This window comes from Mixophyes fleayi, chromosome 7 (genome assembly GCF_038048845.1).
Source record: "Mixophyes fleayi isolate aMixFle1 chromosome 7, aMixFle1.hap1, whole genome shotgun sequence".
Taxonomy (NCBI): Eukaryota; Metazoa; Chordata; class Amphibia; order Anura; family Limnodynastidae; genus Mixophyes; species Mixophyes fleayi.
Genome location: NC_134408.1, coordinates 73,634,753 through 73,651,728, shown reverse-complemented (window position 1 = coordinate 73,651,728; position 16,976 = coordinate 73,634,753). Strand labels below are relative to the sequence as shown.

At 43.3% G+C, this 16,976-nt stretch overlaps 1 protein-coding gene across 2 annotated transcripts in view; it reads right to left on the bottom strand.

Moving 5' to 3' along the window:
- The window catches only part of VPS16 (VPS16 core subunit of CORVET and HOPS complexes), a 521,592-nt gene that overhangs the window by 25,707 nt on the left and 478,909 nt on the right, over positions 1-16,976 (bottom strand). For both annotated transcript variants that reach the window (XM_075179978.1, XM_075179979.1), the window contains one exon: positions 4,936-5,039. In XM_075179978.1, the coding sequence (XP_075036079.1) occupies positions 4,936-5,039 (104 nt within the window). The remainder of the gene's footprint in view (positions 1-4,935; positions 5,040-16,976) is intronic.

Below are 16,976 nucleotides of genomic sequence, written 5' to 3'. Positions count from 1 at the left end.
TTTTATTAATGAGATATTTCGGGATCTTCTCTACTCCTACGTTGTTGTGTATCAGGACAATATTCTCATTTTTTTTTAAGACTCTGGATACTCATAGGTAGCATGTGGCCGAAGTACTAACTAGGCTTCGCAGGAATCATCTGTACTGCAAGTTGGAGAAATGTTCGTTTGAAGCAGCTTCTATGCCTTTTCTAGGTTTCATCATTTCCAGATCGGGTCTACAGATGGATCCAGAAAAGGTTCAGTCCATTCTAAACTGGCCGCGGCCAGCTACACTCAAAGCCATTCAACGCTTTCTAGGCTTTGCAAATTACTACCGACAGTTCATCTTAAATTACTCCAGCATAGTGGCTCCCATTACAGCCCTCACCAAAAAAGGGGCTAACCCAAAGAAGTGGCCAGTGGAGGCCTTAGAGGCTTTCTCTTATCTCAAAAAGGCTTTTTCTTCAACACCCATTCTCCAACAACCAAATCTTTCACAACCATTCTTTTTAGAAGTGGATGCATCAGCAGTTGGTGTTGGAGCAGTCCTCTCCCAACGGTCATCTACCAACCACCTGTTGCCGTGTGCTTTTTTCTCTCGAAAGTTTTTACCAGCAGAACAAAATTACACCATCGGTGACAAAGAATTACTAGCTATGAAGTTGGCATTATCTGAGTGGCGATACCTCTTGGAAGGGGCTCAACATGTAGGAACGATTTTCACTGACCATAAAAATTTGCTGTATCTACAAACGGCACAATGTCTCAATCCTCGGCAAGCTCGATGGTCTCTCTTTTTCTCTCGTTTTAATCTCCATGTCACTTTTAAACCTGGACATTTGAATAAAAGAGCGGATGCTTTGTCTCGAGCCTTTGATACTTCAGCAGATTCAGATCCATCTACTAATCGCCCCATTCTGGAGCCTAAGTGCTTGCTAGCTTCTAATGTGTCTCAATCTCCTCCTCCTGGTAAATCTTTCGTTCCAAAAACACTCCGGAAGAAATTTTTACATTGGTACCATACTTCTAAATTTTCTGCAGGGTTTCAGAAAACCTACAAGTTAATTTGCCGCTCTTATTGGTGGCCATCCATTCGTGGTGACGTTAAGGACTTTGTTGCTTCCTGTGATGTTTGTGCACAGCACAAATCTTCTCGCCTGGCTCCTATGGGACCTCTGTTACCTCTTCCTATACCTTCCAAACCATGGGCTCACATCAGCATGGATTTCATAACTGATCTCCCTACCAGTAGAGGTCATAATACAGTCTGGGTCGTGGTGGACCGCTTTTCAAAGATGGCTCATTTTGTACCACTTGTGGGCTTGCCTTCTTCCTCAATCCTGGCGCAACACTTCATCCAAGAAATTTTTTGACTGCACGGATGCCCTCAAGAGATTATTTCTGACAGAGCAGTGCAATTTACCTCCAAATTCTGGCGAGCTTTGTGTAAGGCACTAGGAGTCCAGCTCAACTTCTCATCCGGATATCATCCACAATCTAATGGGCAGACAAAGAGAGTAAATCAAGACCTTGAAACCTTTATTCGTATGTTCTCTTCTGCTTCACAAGATAACTGAATGGATCTCCTACCATGGGCAGAGTTTGCTCATAATAACTTATTTCATGAATCTACTTTTTCTAAACCATTTTTTATTGTATATGGGTTAAACCCTAATTTGCCCAAGTTTTCAAAATGTTCTTGCTGACACAGAACTCCTGCGGAACTTTTCTTCTACCTGGGGCCAAGTTGTATCCCAACTCAAGAAAACTTCTGCCCGCTATAAGATAGCGGCAGACAAGAAACGCAGGGCCGTACCGGCTCTTAAAGTGGGTGATAAAGTCTGGTTATCTACCCGGAACATTCGTCTTAAAGTTCCTTCAATGAAGTTCGCTCCTCGATTCATCGGACCGTATACAATTTTGAAAGTCATCAATCCAGTGTCCTTCAAATTAAAGTTACCAGCTTCACTTCATATTTCAAACTCCTTTCACATTTCTCTGTTGAAACCGGTAATTATTAATCATTTCTCATCTGCAACATCTTCTTCAACAGTACCAGAATTCTGTCAACAGGAGGACTTTGAGATCACTCAAATTCTGGATTCAAAGGTGGTTCGAGGAGTAATCAAATATTTAGTGGATTGGAAGGGGTTCGGTCCTGAAGACCGGTCCTGGGTAAATGCTTCTGACATCAATGCACTGTACGCAAGTTTCATATCAAGTTCCCACGGAAGTCATCGCTAAGTGTCCAGTGGCCACTTTTAAAAGGGGGGGTACTGTCACACGCCGGTCCCATAGTTAGGTGCCAGCGCTGTGACTTTCCCTTTAAGAACCATGAGTCTGCTTGTTTCTGCCTCAGAGACATTACTTTCACATGTGTTCCTGGCTACTGTGATCTGGACCTCCTCCCGAACCTCATTGGTCCTGGAGCACTATATTAACCTCCCATGGTTATGCGCTCATTGCCTGTTCTTCGTGTTACTCTGATTGCATTTGGATCTGCTGTTCACCTGCAAGCTGCAAACTCCTCACTGCTGTTCATCTACAAGCTGCAAACTCCTCACCGCTGTTCACCTGCAAGCTGGAACTTCTCTCTACTATTCATCTGCACGCTGAATGAGTATCGTGAGTTGTTGCTAAACCTGTGCTTTATCTATTGTTTCAACTTTACTGCTGACTGAATAAGATTGCTGCATCTCACTGTTAGAGCTACTATCAAGTTACCTGTCACTTTAGTTCCACGTCTGACACGGGTTATCCTTACTCTGCTGTTACCTGGTTACTGGACTGTTATTGTGAACTACTTGCTGTGCCGGTGGCTAGTACTTGGGCTCAAGTTGCGTGTCTCTGTTCAGTTGCTCCATACTACAGCGAACTTAGCATTGCAGTTACAACGAATCCTGCTACCTGTAGTTCCACGCATGATTCAGATACTACTCACGTCTCTGCTACTTCTAGGCAACATTCTACTGCATGTGTCGGTGTTCATCCAAGTCCTTGGGTGATGTTTAACGCTTACTGCTTTACTATATAAGAATCAGCGTTTCCAGTACCACCTGCTATGTTGAGTCATCTCTACTCTCGGATCAGCTAAGTTCTATATACTACTCTGTTTGGACTGTATGCTGTACCAGTGACTCACATTCATCTGCTGTGTGGTTCTCTATTGGATCCTACTGTTCTTGTTTATCATCACTGCGTTGAACTGTATATCATCTCATGCTGTTGCCAAGGGTTACAGACTATGAAGTAGCATATGTGAAGTGTGTCTGCATTACTACGAATTGCCGTGTATTCATTTCTGCCAATATATATATATCTCTATTCCTGTTGTACCAACATTCAATACACTAGTACCAACATTCAATACACTACGTTGCAGCACCACTACTTTCTCCTGTGTTATTAATGATGCTTGAAAGCCGTGAACGTATCCTGTGAATATTATTGTATTCTGCCTCCACCATCCTCGATAATGAGGCAGGGGATCTGCAAAAAACATCAGAGCCGTGACAGAATGTACTCTTTGTTTGACACAATCCCCCCCCCCCCCCCCCCCAGTAAATCCATGCTGTTTGAGATCCTGGACTTGAGATATCCTACAACTCTTTCTTTTAAGAGTGTTTCCATCAGGTTCCCTCTTACTGTTGTAAGGCTCAGTGGTCGGTAGTTGCTTGTCTCTTTCTTGTCTCCACTTATGTGCAGTGGGACTGCATTTGCTGTTTTCCAGCCCTCTAGAATTACTCCTGTAGCTAGTGGCTGGTTGAATAATTCTGTAAGTGGTGTTACCAGCACCCCTTTAAGCTCTTTTAGTATTCTTGGATGTATCCCATCTGGCCTCATTGATTTATCAATTTTCAGTTGAGGGTTCTGTTAGGACCTTCTCTTCTGTATCTACTTCATTTTTATGGATATATTTGTAACTTAACTGTGGCACCATCCCTTCTCTTTCTGTAGTGATCACTGAGCAAAAATAATTAATAAGATGATCTGCAATTACCTTATCTCCTTCGACAAAACTCTCACTCTGTCTTTAGTCTTATTATTCCTCCTTTTCTTTTTCTCCTTTCACTTATATACTTAGAAAAAGTTGTGCCCCCATTTACCTACTTTTCTCTTCAGCTTGTGCCTTTGCAGTTCTGATTACCTTCTTAACCTCTTTCGTTCTAACAATATATGCCTCTTTGTCTTCATTATTTTGAGCCTGCTTATAATTTCTACTTCCTATTTTTTTGCAAACCACACTGGCTTCCTTTTCCTTGTGCTTTTCCTAACCCTTTTGATACAAAGGTCTGTTGCTTTTAGTATTGCATTTTTTAATTTTTCCCACCTCTCCTGGACTCTTTTCAAGTTCCTCCACTCTGCCATAGAGTCATTTACACATTTTTCCATCTCTACAAACTCAGCCTTCCTAAAATCTAACACCTTTGTTTTTGAGCTGTATGAGTCGGTCTCTGTCTTTACACCAAACTAAACTGCTTGATGGTCACTAGGTTCTCACCCACATTTACATCAAATATTCTGTCACCATTTCTAAGAATTAAGTCTAATATTGCATCTTTGCATGTGGGCTCCCTCACTATTTACTTGAGTGATGCTCCCTTCAAGGAATTCAGAATGTCCCTACTTCTAGTGGGACTTGCAAAAGACCTCTCCCAGTTCACCAACAAGCCACTCCGGGACCACTCCACTGAACTAAGAACAGGAACACAAAGTACCGAACAAGAGCATCTCCTGACAACTTTTCCACGCTAAAGGAATAACATGTAAGTGATGAAAACCTAGAACTCTACACCACTTATAGATCACACAAGGCTGTGCCACAGCACCCCATTCACTTTCTATATAGTTTTTTTCAATGCTCTGTTTATACCATTATTTGGTGTAATTTATTTATGGAGCATTTAAGCATTCTACATTGTTACAATTAAGTAGAAATAATAATCATCTTACCCAATTAAAAGGAAAGCCTTTACTCTTTGCTCAGGAGTTACACGAGCTGTGTACTTCTTTGCCTCAAACTTGTTGTGGTACTTCATACATAGTTCAACAAATGGCTGCAAAAAAGAGATATGTATTTGCAATCAAGTCTGATGTTCTTAAAAGTAATATATACATATATATCTATATATATATACTGCCCATAAAACGATGAAACCCCCTTTGAAATAGTTCAGTCCATAAAAGTCATTTACATATCGTTATTTGGCAAGCATATACAATGAAGCAAATATATATAAAAAATTCCTTCGAAGGCTATGACCAAACATTTACCTGCCACAAATACAAATAATATTGCTCTCCATTTTAGGTTTTATTGGCGGAATGATCACCTGTCTTATGTTGGCAATTATTTTACAATAAAGTGTTACTCTTTATTTCAATTCATTTTCCTCAGATTATGCCCTGGGCTCTGCAGAAAAAAGGAGGAGGTATGGTCAAAGGATACACACATTCTGGCTGAGAAGGAGTATCAGGATATGAATGTTAATTTTCCCAAAGCTTTCCTACTTATTCAGCATTCTCCCCATCAAAGTAGCCTAAACCACTTTGTAACATGCAGGTGCCGATGGCCAAGTTTATCTCAGGTGACAGATTCACCAAGTTAAAAAAAAAATATATGAAGCAACATTTCTCCAGATTGGATCATTGAGACAGTGCAGGTTGTTGTCTTCTCTGCCATCCAAATAAATTGAACTAGAGTTCTGGAACACTGTCATTGAAAGCTCTGCTTTGGTCTCCAACCCCTCATGGAGATTGTCAAAGATATTTTTGGATGAAGCCAATTTATTAGCATGAAAATATTTACATTGTTTTATCTAATTTTAGTGTATCATTTATATTTGATGTGGTTAATTCAAAGAACAGACATTTCTAATTAGAGTTGGTGAACAAAGACTTTAACAAGAATTTCTCCAAAATCTCCATTGTATCCAGGAGAGCTTAAAGGACCAAGACACTCCAATATGCCATGCTGTCTCAGCCAATTGTAATATGACATTTGGAAATTGTAATACAACCTACTTTTGTTACTGATATAAAGAACTGTCTGGTCTGTGGACGGGCAGAATTTCAGAGATTGAAATTTGGACTGATATTATTATCAAAGCGCAAGCTTTTAATTTTTTAAAATTTATAAACCTTTCAAATTTTTTTATCCTAAAACTTTCTATAGCTGAAGACATTCAATTATTGCTTTATCAAGATTGAAAATAATAAAATGAATTATGCATTCTTTAGGTTTATGGGATAAATACGAATACACTTACCTTTTTTTTTTTTTAAAGTTTTATTTTTGAAAGGTCAAAAACAAGCATCAGTCCAATATAGTATCCGTAACAATCAAGTCAAACAAGTTCAAGGACCTATACATTCAGTGTATATCATACAGAACAGAAACATGATATTGACCAAATTTTAACTGTAGGGAGAGAAGAGAGAGGAAACAGAGAAAAGAGAAGTTGGTCAGAGAGAGATAAACCAGTTAGACTAGGGGGGCGGTGTGGCAAAACCACCAGTAGAAGAAAAAGAGGGGCAAAGCAGGAGAAAGGAAGAAGAAAGAAAGAAGGGGAAGGCAAGGGAGGGGAGGAGGTAAAGAATCGAGAAAGGATATCAAGTGGAGTGTTGCAGGGGAGTCAAATGGCAAAAGGAGTTTGAACTTGAAAAAATGACATCTACGGTGCCTAAATTTTGTTAAATGATTTAGAAGTATTACGCAGTATGCATGTCATAAACTCCATTTTGTATGAGTGCCAGACTCTATTGATAATTGCCTGCAGAGTAGGTATGGTGGCCTGTTTCCAACTAGTGGCAATTTGACACAGCGCTGCAGAAACTATATGGCGGAACATTTTTGTTTGATGTGTAGTAGCAGATGGAAATCCAAGTGGGAGAAGGAAAAATCTAGGAGAGAATGTCAACCTGCAGAATCTGAGACGCGAAGTCCCTTAGTTCCAACTAGAATGGGGCAAGCTTGGGGCACTGCCACCAGATATGGAGGAAGGACCCTTCCGACGAACATCCTCTCCAACATGAGCTGGATGTGTCCGGAAAGATTTTTTGCAATTTGGTTGGGACCAGGTACCATCGATAAAGAAGTTTATAGGCGTTTTCTTTCAGCTTCACGCAGATTGAGCTAGAGGCCGTGTTAGACTTTATTTCATCCCAATCCTCTCTATCCAAGGGGCCTTACAAATCCTCCTCCCAGGCTCGCTCATGGGAGTCTTGGATGTCTAAGTTAGGGACTTTCAGTTCCCAATATAATCGAGATATAAGGCCATTTGTAGAGGATCGCCGGAGAAAAAGTGATTTGAATGAGGTCAACGGCCTGATTCTTAAAGTTAATTTAGTGGTGGAGTGAAAATTTCTAAGTTGTAGGTATTGAAAAAAGAAGGTGTTGGGAATAATACATTTGGTTTTTATGTCTGCGAATGAGGGAAAAGAAGCGTCTTTAGTGATATCATTAAGATAATAAACATCATTCCTTTTCCAAAATTCAAAGGATGAAGCTATACGACCTGGTGGAAAATATGGGTTGTCAAAGAGAGGGATGATTGGACTAGGAGCCGGGGCGAGATTAAACTGTGTGTTTGCTCGGTCCTAGATTGAAAGCGAATGCGATACAATTGGGTGATAAAGAGTGGACCGAGGACGCTTAGTGCGAGGGAGCCACAGGAGAGATGAAGCAGAAGAAATACCCAGGCTCTCCGCTTCAATCGAGACCCAGACTCTGGAGGAGCCTGAGGAGTTCCACAAAATGCATTGGGCAAGTTGCGCTGCCAAAAAAATAGTTCCTAACGTTGGGGACCCCCAAGCCACCGTCCTGTGTCGATCTTTGTAGAACAAGAAGCCGTACTCTTGGGCGCTTCCCACCCCAAATAAATTGTGAAGTGTAGTGTTGTAAGAATTTGAATACATACGGGGTTATGCGTATGGGAAGGGCTTGAAAAAGATATAGTAACCTGGGTAAAATGTTCATTTTGACTGAATTGATGCGTCCAATCCAGGAAATGAGATTCTTACTCCAGGTTTCTAAGTCAGATTTAATTTGGGATAATAGTTTTGGGTAATTAGCTTGGAAAAGCTGATTATATTGTTTAGTTATATAAATACCCAAGTATTTTATCTTTTTTTGTGCCATTTAAAGGGGAATTTTTGAGTAAGAGAAGATCTCATACTATCTGTGAGATAGAAATCAAGAGTTTTTTGAGGATTGACTTTGTATCCCGAAATATAACTGTAGGTTTTGATGTCTGCGAGAAGGGGGAGAGAGAAATAGTGGGATCCGAGAGAGTCAAAAGCACGTCGTCGGCGTATAATGATATTTAATGTTCGGATTTCCCTGTTTTAATTCCATGTATCGCCCTGTTAGATCGGATCTTTGCCGCTAATGGTTCAATTAACAGGGCAAAGATTAAAGGCGAGAGTGGGCATCCCTGCCGCGTCCCATTAGAAATTGAAAATGGGGGGGAAAAGAGACTCCGTTGACCACTACCGTTGCTCTAGGGGACTGATACAAAGCTAATAGGCAGTCTAAAAACTGACCAGAAAAACCCATTGACCCCAGAACCCTAGACATAAAGGTCCAAGAGATGCGATCAAACGCTTTTTCTGCATCAAGTGCCATTATTAGTGATGGTGATTTACCAGAATGAATAGAATGTATGAGGTCAATAGCCCGTCTGGTGTTATCTATAGCTTGTCGGCCTGGTATAAATCCAACCTGGTCTGGGTGGATCAGGGAGGGAAGAAGGGTGTTCAAGCGGGTCGCTAAAATTTTGGCATAGATTTTAAGGTCCACGTTTAATAAAGATATAGGGCTATAACTGGAACAGGAGGTAGGGTCCTTATCTGGTTTTGGTATAACAACGATAGTGGCCAAGGTCGTCGCCTCGTTAAAAGGTGAACTTTTTAAGATGTTGTTAAAAAAATCTGTCATATGTGGGGCAAGGTGTCTAGAATTTTTTTTATAATATTGCGCTGTGAATACGTCCGGGCCAGGGGCCGATGACGATTTCATTGCTTTTATCGCTGAGATCGTTTCTATTTGGGTGATGTCCGCATTCAAGAAAGTGGCATCAGCGTCCGAAAGATGTGGTAGAGTGAGTGATGATAGAAAAATGTAATTTCTGAGTCAAGAGATTCAACAGAGGATGAAGTCTCGGGAAGATTGTATAGTGCTTTGTAATAATCATAAAATTTTTGAGCAATTTGCATACATAGGCTGCGAGTTAGGAGACTTTTTAAGTTTTGTAATCTGTCCTTGAGATTTTTTCTGCCGAAGTTTGTTGGCGAGCATTGAGTCAGCTTTGTCAGCCTTTTCGTAATATTGCTGATTTAACTTTTTGAGAGTGTTAGCTGCTCTACGAGAAAGAATTGCATTTAGCTGGCCTCTTGCTGCAGAAGTTTGTGTTTGTAATGTCGAGGAAGGATGAGCTTTGTGCTGGGCAAGGAGGGAGGTTAACTTGGTCTCAAGGGAAATAATTTCTTGGGATGCTAATTTTCTTGCTGTGGAGGATTTGCTAATCAGTCTACCTCGAATGGTAGCCTTATGGGCTTCCCATAAAATGCCCGGGGTAATATCCTCTGAAGTGTTTAGATCAAAATATTCTTTGATTGCGTCTTTAATTTCTTGTTGGGCCGATTGTACCAACAAAAGGGAGTCATCAAGGCGCCAACGCCGCGAACGTGGGGCTAACTTTATTAGATCAAGAGTGATGTAAACTCCGGCATGGTCTGTCCAAGTAAGCGGGGAGATTCCTGCATCTAATATTGTTTGAGTGAGGGAATGAGAGACAAAGATCATGTCTATACGGGAGTAACTACCGTGTGGGGCAGAGTAATGTGTAAAGTCTTTTGCATCAGCGTCTTTCAAGCGCCAGGTGTCATGTAGTGCTAAGTTGCGTATGCCAGCTGATAAGGATTGAGAGTCTTTCAAAGAAGAGGAGGGGAATTTTTGGCTAGAAGATCTAGAGGACCTATCTAATGTTGGATTTAAAATAGTATTAAAATCTCCAGCCAGAATTATATGACCCTGTGCAAGGCGCCCAATACGATTAAACACATCTGAGAAAAAGGAGCTTTGACCCTGATTCGGTGCATAAAGAGAGATAAGTATAACTTGCTCAGAATGGAGTGTGCCTATCAGAATCAAGTAGCGGCCCTCTGGGTCAGAGTGTGACTTGGTTAGGAGGAAGGGAACTCTGTTGTGTTTAAGAATAGCTACCCCACGTTTTTTGCAATCCGCAGAGGCGAAAAACATTTGAGTGTATAGCTTACTTTGGAGACGAGTGTGCTGTCCCGTGAGATGGGTCTCCTGAAGGAAGACTATATTGGCTCTCTCTCTCCTGCAGGCTCCCAAGACCACCGCACGCTTAGTAGGTGAATTCAGGCCGTTGACATTAATCGAGAGCACCTTGAGAGCCATGGGTGTTGTAGATAGTGTGAATCCTACATGATATCAGCAAGAAAAAGCAATTTACATGAATAATTTGAGAGCAGAAAAAGGCATCCATCCACTTGGTATTTCGGGAGAGAGGGGGGGAGCAGGGAAGGAAGCCACAGGTAAAAGGGAGAGGAGAGGAAAGGTGAGCAGGAGGCCTAAATAGGCCGTAACCCTCAAAGAGGAGAGCCCCTGATAGGGCTATCAAAGAAATAACACAAAAAGAAAGATACATTGCAAAACTAGTAAGGGTGCTTGTGGGGGGTGTTGGAGTTAGTGAGGTGTTGGTGGCTGTGCGAGAAACTGTCCAGCTCAAATGGCTGGCATGGCTAGTACATTATTGGAATGGGTAATTGACCAGAGGGGGGGGGGGATGGTAATACAATTAAAATGGGGAATGGAGGGGGGGGGGGTTAGGATAGTATAGGGGGTGAGGGGGTGGGAAGTGGAGAAACAGAAACGAAAACAAAAACTACAAAAAAGGGGGGGAGGGAGGGGAGAGGGTTGAGACAAACAGCACAACCCATGTTACAACATCAAATCTGTGAACAATAACAACATTACTAACCGATGATGCCAAACCAGGGTACCAACAATACCGTTATGCCCCTGGGTTCTAAGTCCCATAAGGGGATATAATCTGTAAACTGTAAATAACTTGGTGCCACTAACAAAAGGTAAATCAGTTATTAGGTGCCCTTGTTGATTGCCCAGTGGCTAAACAAAAAATAAATAAAAATAATAGACAACAGTGTTCTTGTAACATGGGAGGAGACTAGGTAATCAGGGTGTGAGAACCTGAGTCCAAAATGAAGGAGTAGGATGGATCCTATTAGAGGACTTCAGAAGTTTGCGGTCAGTCTGGAGCCGCAGGAGATCTTGCAGGCCGTCGTTCCACCGTTGTCCAGTCAGGAGGAGGAGCTGAATCAGATCTTGAAGGATTACTATGTGTTGCAGAAGGGGTAGGGTCTGGAAGAATCTTGAGTTTAGCAAGGATTTCTTGCCCTTGAGGTAAGGATTTGGCATATAGAATAGAGTTCCCTGCAAACACTTGTAGCTGAAATGGAAATCCCCATCTATATCTGTAGTTATGTTGACGGAGTATTCGCGTCACTGGCTGTAGATCTCTGCGTTTTTGGATAGTGGAAGGAGCCAGATCTTGAAATATCTGAAGTTGCATGTCTTGGAAGTCGATCGTATCTTTGGACCTAACTGCATTAAGAAATTTTTCTTTCGTTTGATAGTAGTGCAGGCGAACAATGATGTCTTGCGGTCTTTGATCTGCTGTTGGTTTAGCTCTAAGAGCTCGATGCGCCCGATCCATCCGAATTTCTCTGTCTAGTATATCTGGGAGTAGATGTTTGAAGAGGCTGGAGAGGAAGTCTGATATGGTAGAGTTAGCAACCGACTCTGGTACATGACGGATCCTCAGATTATTTCCCCGAGATCTGTTCTCTTGGTCTTGTTTCTTTTTCACAGCGTCCATCACAGAGCGAAGCAGTGCTAGCTCTCGCTCATAGGACGTTTGAGCTCGGCAGATATCGTCCCTTTTTGATTCAAGAAAGTCAGTTTTAGTGCCGAGTGCTGCAATTTCTGATTTGAACTCGGCGATCGCTTTCTTGAGTTCTTGCTGGAAAGTAAGTTTAATGTCCTGCGCAAGGTTAGTGATGGCCGCCTGAACTGCGGGATCCATGCCCCTGTCCAGTTGAGAGGTAGGACTTGTAGAGCGAGATTGATCAGGTGGCGGTGAGGAGGTTGTTACCTTCATGGAAGCGGATGTGAATAGAGAAGCTGTGTTTCCTCCAGCGTGCTTCCTATTTTTAGAGGTCATTTTGAATGCAAGATTTTTTCCCAGAATTTAGAGTCTGCTGTTTGTCTCTTGTGTATACCTTGTTCCTCTCAGATCTCTCCTATCAGGGCGATGAGACAAGGGGGTTGGAGGGGTAGGGGCGAGGGTCTCTGGTCATATGCGTACAAATGGTTAAAGCATTCTGCTTAAATCGTCATGACCCCTCAGGCTCAGAGACCCATTACGGGTTTACATCGGATTTCTCTCTGCTGGGATATTGAAGTATTGCTCAGAACACCAGCATATCACAGATGATATAGTTGAAAGTGTGATATAAGGGCAGTGTAATTTGCGTGAATGGCCACTAGGTGGCAGCAGGTTCTCACACTGGGGATTTGTGTTCCGTCTGGCCTGTTCAATCACACAGGTGGAGATGAAGCACTTGAAAGAAAGGGTACTCACAGTTATCTGTAAGGAAGAGTTCAAGTGATTTCTGGGCAGGACTGCTGCTTGCCGACACAGGGGGTAGATGACAGCGCCGCTTACTGGAGCCAGCAGGAGGATATCTAGCTGACAGACCGGAAAAGAAAGCAGTAATGGCGTCTACGACTTCCAGTGTCACCTGGCCACGGGACCCTGCTCTGAGAAGGTGCTCCTGGTATTCAGAGGATCCACACAGGTAGGCAGAGGCAGTTGTAGATTGGGGGATTGTTCCTCTTCACCGAAATCACGGGTCCCGCCGCGTCCCTCACATCGCCGCCCACATCCGTGCACAAGATGGGGGTTGCTTGACACAGCCCAGCCTAGCCCGGGGAGCCTTTTTATTATTAATATGACTCCAGGGGTCCCGCGGAATTCCGCTAATACAGCGGCACCATCCAGGTACAGAGGGCTCACTTGCAGCGGTTCCGCCGGTCACATCAATGGCGGCGAAGCCTCAATATGTAGGTGGCAAGTGCCCCAATCTTTCCCCTCAGTGACTGCTCTTTTTTGGGGGCCAGGTAACCCCGAAAAAATCGGGTTAATACGGCGGTAGCAGGAGAGCCTCTTCAGAGTGCGACCACTCGGAATGGTTGCTGAACCACGCCCCCCACACTTACCTTTTTTTACCTCTACAGTCACTATAAAATAATCCTGATTTGTAGCCTGATATAACACTGGGACAGTGAACAGAGACTGGGATTCATCCTTCAATTGCTTTGGTTTTAATAGAAACACTATTCTTACTTGCAGCTGACATTTTCATAAAGGAGAAAAAGAACGAATAGGACCGCACCAGGACTCACCTCGGATATTATATACAGCCATCTATTGCTGTATTACATTTCAACTGAGGGGGTGCTCTTACAACTTAAAGGGAACAAAAAAAATGACCCACATGGAAGCCCAGATTCGGATTCCAAAGTGACTGGCAACACTGAGGTGTATCGATAGCACGGAAAATAGTTTGCTGACTAAGCATGCACTGGTTGGGGTCAGTGTAGATGGGAATGAAGTAAAGGGAGGGCAGGTTCCAAAAGGTAGAAGATAGCAATTCTTAGTGCTACCTGTTATGATGTTAATATGATGTAATTGGTTTAGTTAGATGTAACAAATATCAAAATGGTACGTCTATATAGTACTTTATGAAATAAATAAAGGGAGGGTAGAGTACCCAAAATGCATACACTAAGTGGGGCTTATGGTGTCCTTGTTATGATAACAGTCCAAAGATCACAAGTTCCACAAAGTGTACTGTCAATTCAAATAAATCCAAGACAGTCAGTCGGTTTCCACAAAGCCACAAAAAGCAGCCAAAGGAACAATGGTCACAAGAGCAGTTAACATTATTATTCATCAACAGCTCACAACCAAGGGCTTCAGAATAAAATACCACCGATAAATAACACAGTAGTACCGTAGCTCAAGAGAACCAAATGTAAATATTTAGGATAAAATCATACCCTGCTCTACGCCTTAAGTATGTGGTAAAATATTATACTGTGTTCGGTTGCTTCTTATTCTACCCAGGATTCGTGTTTTGAAGTAGGATAATGTTACCGCCTGCTTCCCGCAGCTCCTGTCTGCCAAGAACTATGTTGGACTTTTGCCTGTATCTGTTACAGCCGCGGCGGTGCCCAGCCGCCGCGACTCTCACTTGCGTCCCGGCTGTCGCTATGACGACTGGGACGTCACTTCCGGCGGTCGACCCGGCCGTTGCAGTCTCATTGCGCCACGTCCCGGCATTAGGAGCCGCCAGGCACGCTAGCACATCTGAATCCTGTCATGACAGCCTCTAGGGCTGATTACAGTTGGCTCCCATTGGTCACTGCATGTTTATAAGGCATGGAGGGCTTAGCCTCCCTGCCAGTTATAGTTCTGTCTACCAGTCTGTAGCTTGCTCCTGTGCTGTTTGGTGAAGAACCTTGGATATTGATTACCTGTGTATGACCCCTTGCCTGTTCTTGGAATTTGAGCCTTTGCCTGTGACCCTTGACCTTTGGCTGTGATCCTGATCCATTGCCTGTCCCTGGATTCCGAACCATTGCCTGTGACCCTGACCGTGCTGTTTCCTGACACCTCCTCCAGTGCTCCGTCAAGTCTGCAGATCGCTGGTCTGCCGCTGTTCTGTGTGCCATCACCTGTACCCGTACGCAGCTGTGTGAGTATAAACTTATACTACTTTGAGTTTAAGACCTGGGGGCATCTGAGTACCTGTGAGCGTAACCGAGTCTCTACGGGAAAGGCGGCTGCTATAGGTGAAGGCCTCCTATACCTGTTCTATAAGTTTATGCCGCACTGGTTGTCGCAACATTATAACCGGCCAGTGAATACTGGGAAACTATTCCCATGGATGAAAGCGGAACAAATCTTTCTCCAGCTCAAGTCTTGGCGGGCAAAATTCAAACGCTTTCTCAGATGGTTCAAGGCCTGTCACATAGATTATCTGCGCAAGAGGAATCTGCCCGGGCCTCACAAGCCCAGCAAGCTCCCATGTCATGTATTGTTGAACCTAAATTGAACCTGCCGAATCGGTTCTCCGGAGATAGAACCTTATTTTGCAACTTTAAAAAAAGTTGTAAACTGTACTTTCGCCTTCATCTGGATTGGAACTTCAAAAAGTTGGCATCATTATATCGCTCCTGCAGGGTGATCCTCAATCCTGGGCATTTAGCCTTGCGCCCACAAGTCCTCCACTCCAATCTGTGGATGCATTCTTTGATGCTCTAGGACTCCTTTATGACGATCCAGACAGAGTTGCCTCGGCTGATTCCCACCTCAGGGCCTTGAAGCAGGGTCGTCGCACTGCTGAGGAATACTGTGTGGAGTTCAGGCGCTGGTCCACAGATAGCGAGTGGAATGACCCGACACTCCGTAGCGAGTTCCGTTTGGGTCTTTCCGAACAAATAAAAGAGCCGGTAGTTGATTCCACATTCATGGGATAAATGATTCGCTGAATTTATCCATTACTAAAAAAGGGTCCAATATGATCTTGCTCTTATTTTTTTCCATAATTTGGATGGGTTTTTAACTAGTTATTAATAGCTTGTTATATACACATTATAAACATTTAAGCATTGGATACATGTGGCTGAATCATTTCTATGTATATGTACATGACATATATATAAAGCAGTGATCCATTACAAGATACATTACAAGATACATGAAAAACAAAATACAAAGACCAGACATACTGAGTAAACAAATATACAGATAAAGGTTAATGCAGATCAAATTATTTATAGGTGTCACGGACTTACCTGATACCCGCCGCTCCGTCCAGCCGCACTTCCGCATTCAGGACCATGTGACCGCACCCGGAGGCGGTCACATGACCACAAACCTAGAGGCGGGGATTTTGAATCCCCTTCAGTATAAAAACCTCACTCTGACACTCGCTGAGTGTCAGAGCAACACTTACCTGTTCCTGGCTCCTGCTCTTCGTGGATTGCAGTGTCTTCCAGTTTCCAGTGTCTTCCTGTGTGCTGATCTCTGCCTGTTTGACTTCCCTGGCTCTCCTATCCCTGTGTACCGACCCGACTTGCTGACCATTCTCCTATTCTTGTGACCCGTGTACCGAACCTGGCTTGTTGACTCCGAGTTGCCTTCTGATTCTGCCTGACTCCATTCCTGTGTACCGAACCGGCTTGTTTGACTCCGCTACCACCGCTTCATCCCGCTGTACTACATCTTGAGGTGAACCTGGGGACCGCGACCTGCGACTCCTGGCAGCAAAGCCCACCCCGCCTTGCGGCGGTTCTTGGTGAACACCGGGGAGATCGTTAGACTCCGCACCTCAGGTAAGCCAGTGCTAATCAAGATTAGTAATATAGTATCCAGAATCTGTTACAATAGGACAGTGAGTGAGAGTGATGGTAGTGATCAGCCTGAAGTGAAGTATGCATGAGCTTTAGAAAACAGGGCTAGTGGTACAGAGAGTGATGGAATAGTAGAAGAAGAACAGAAGGAAGGAGGGCCCTGCTTGTGAGAACTTACATCCTAAATGAAAGGGAGGGACACATAGCTTGAGATTGATTGGGGGAGTGGGGTGGAAGCCGAGACAAGGGAGTTAGGAGGAAGGCTGATAGGCTTGAATAAAGAAGCAGAGACTAACCTGATAGGGCTTGGAAGATTGTTCCACAGCTGGGGAAACGATTTTCCACAGTTGTGTGGTGTGCAGCTGGCAGCGGAATGGAGCCTGAGTCAAACCCCAAAGAGCAAAAAGGGCTCTTTGTTTAATTTTTAAGCATATATGCTTTAGACTTGGTACACACTGAAGAA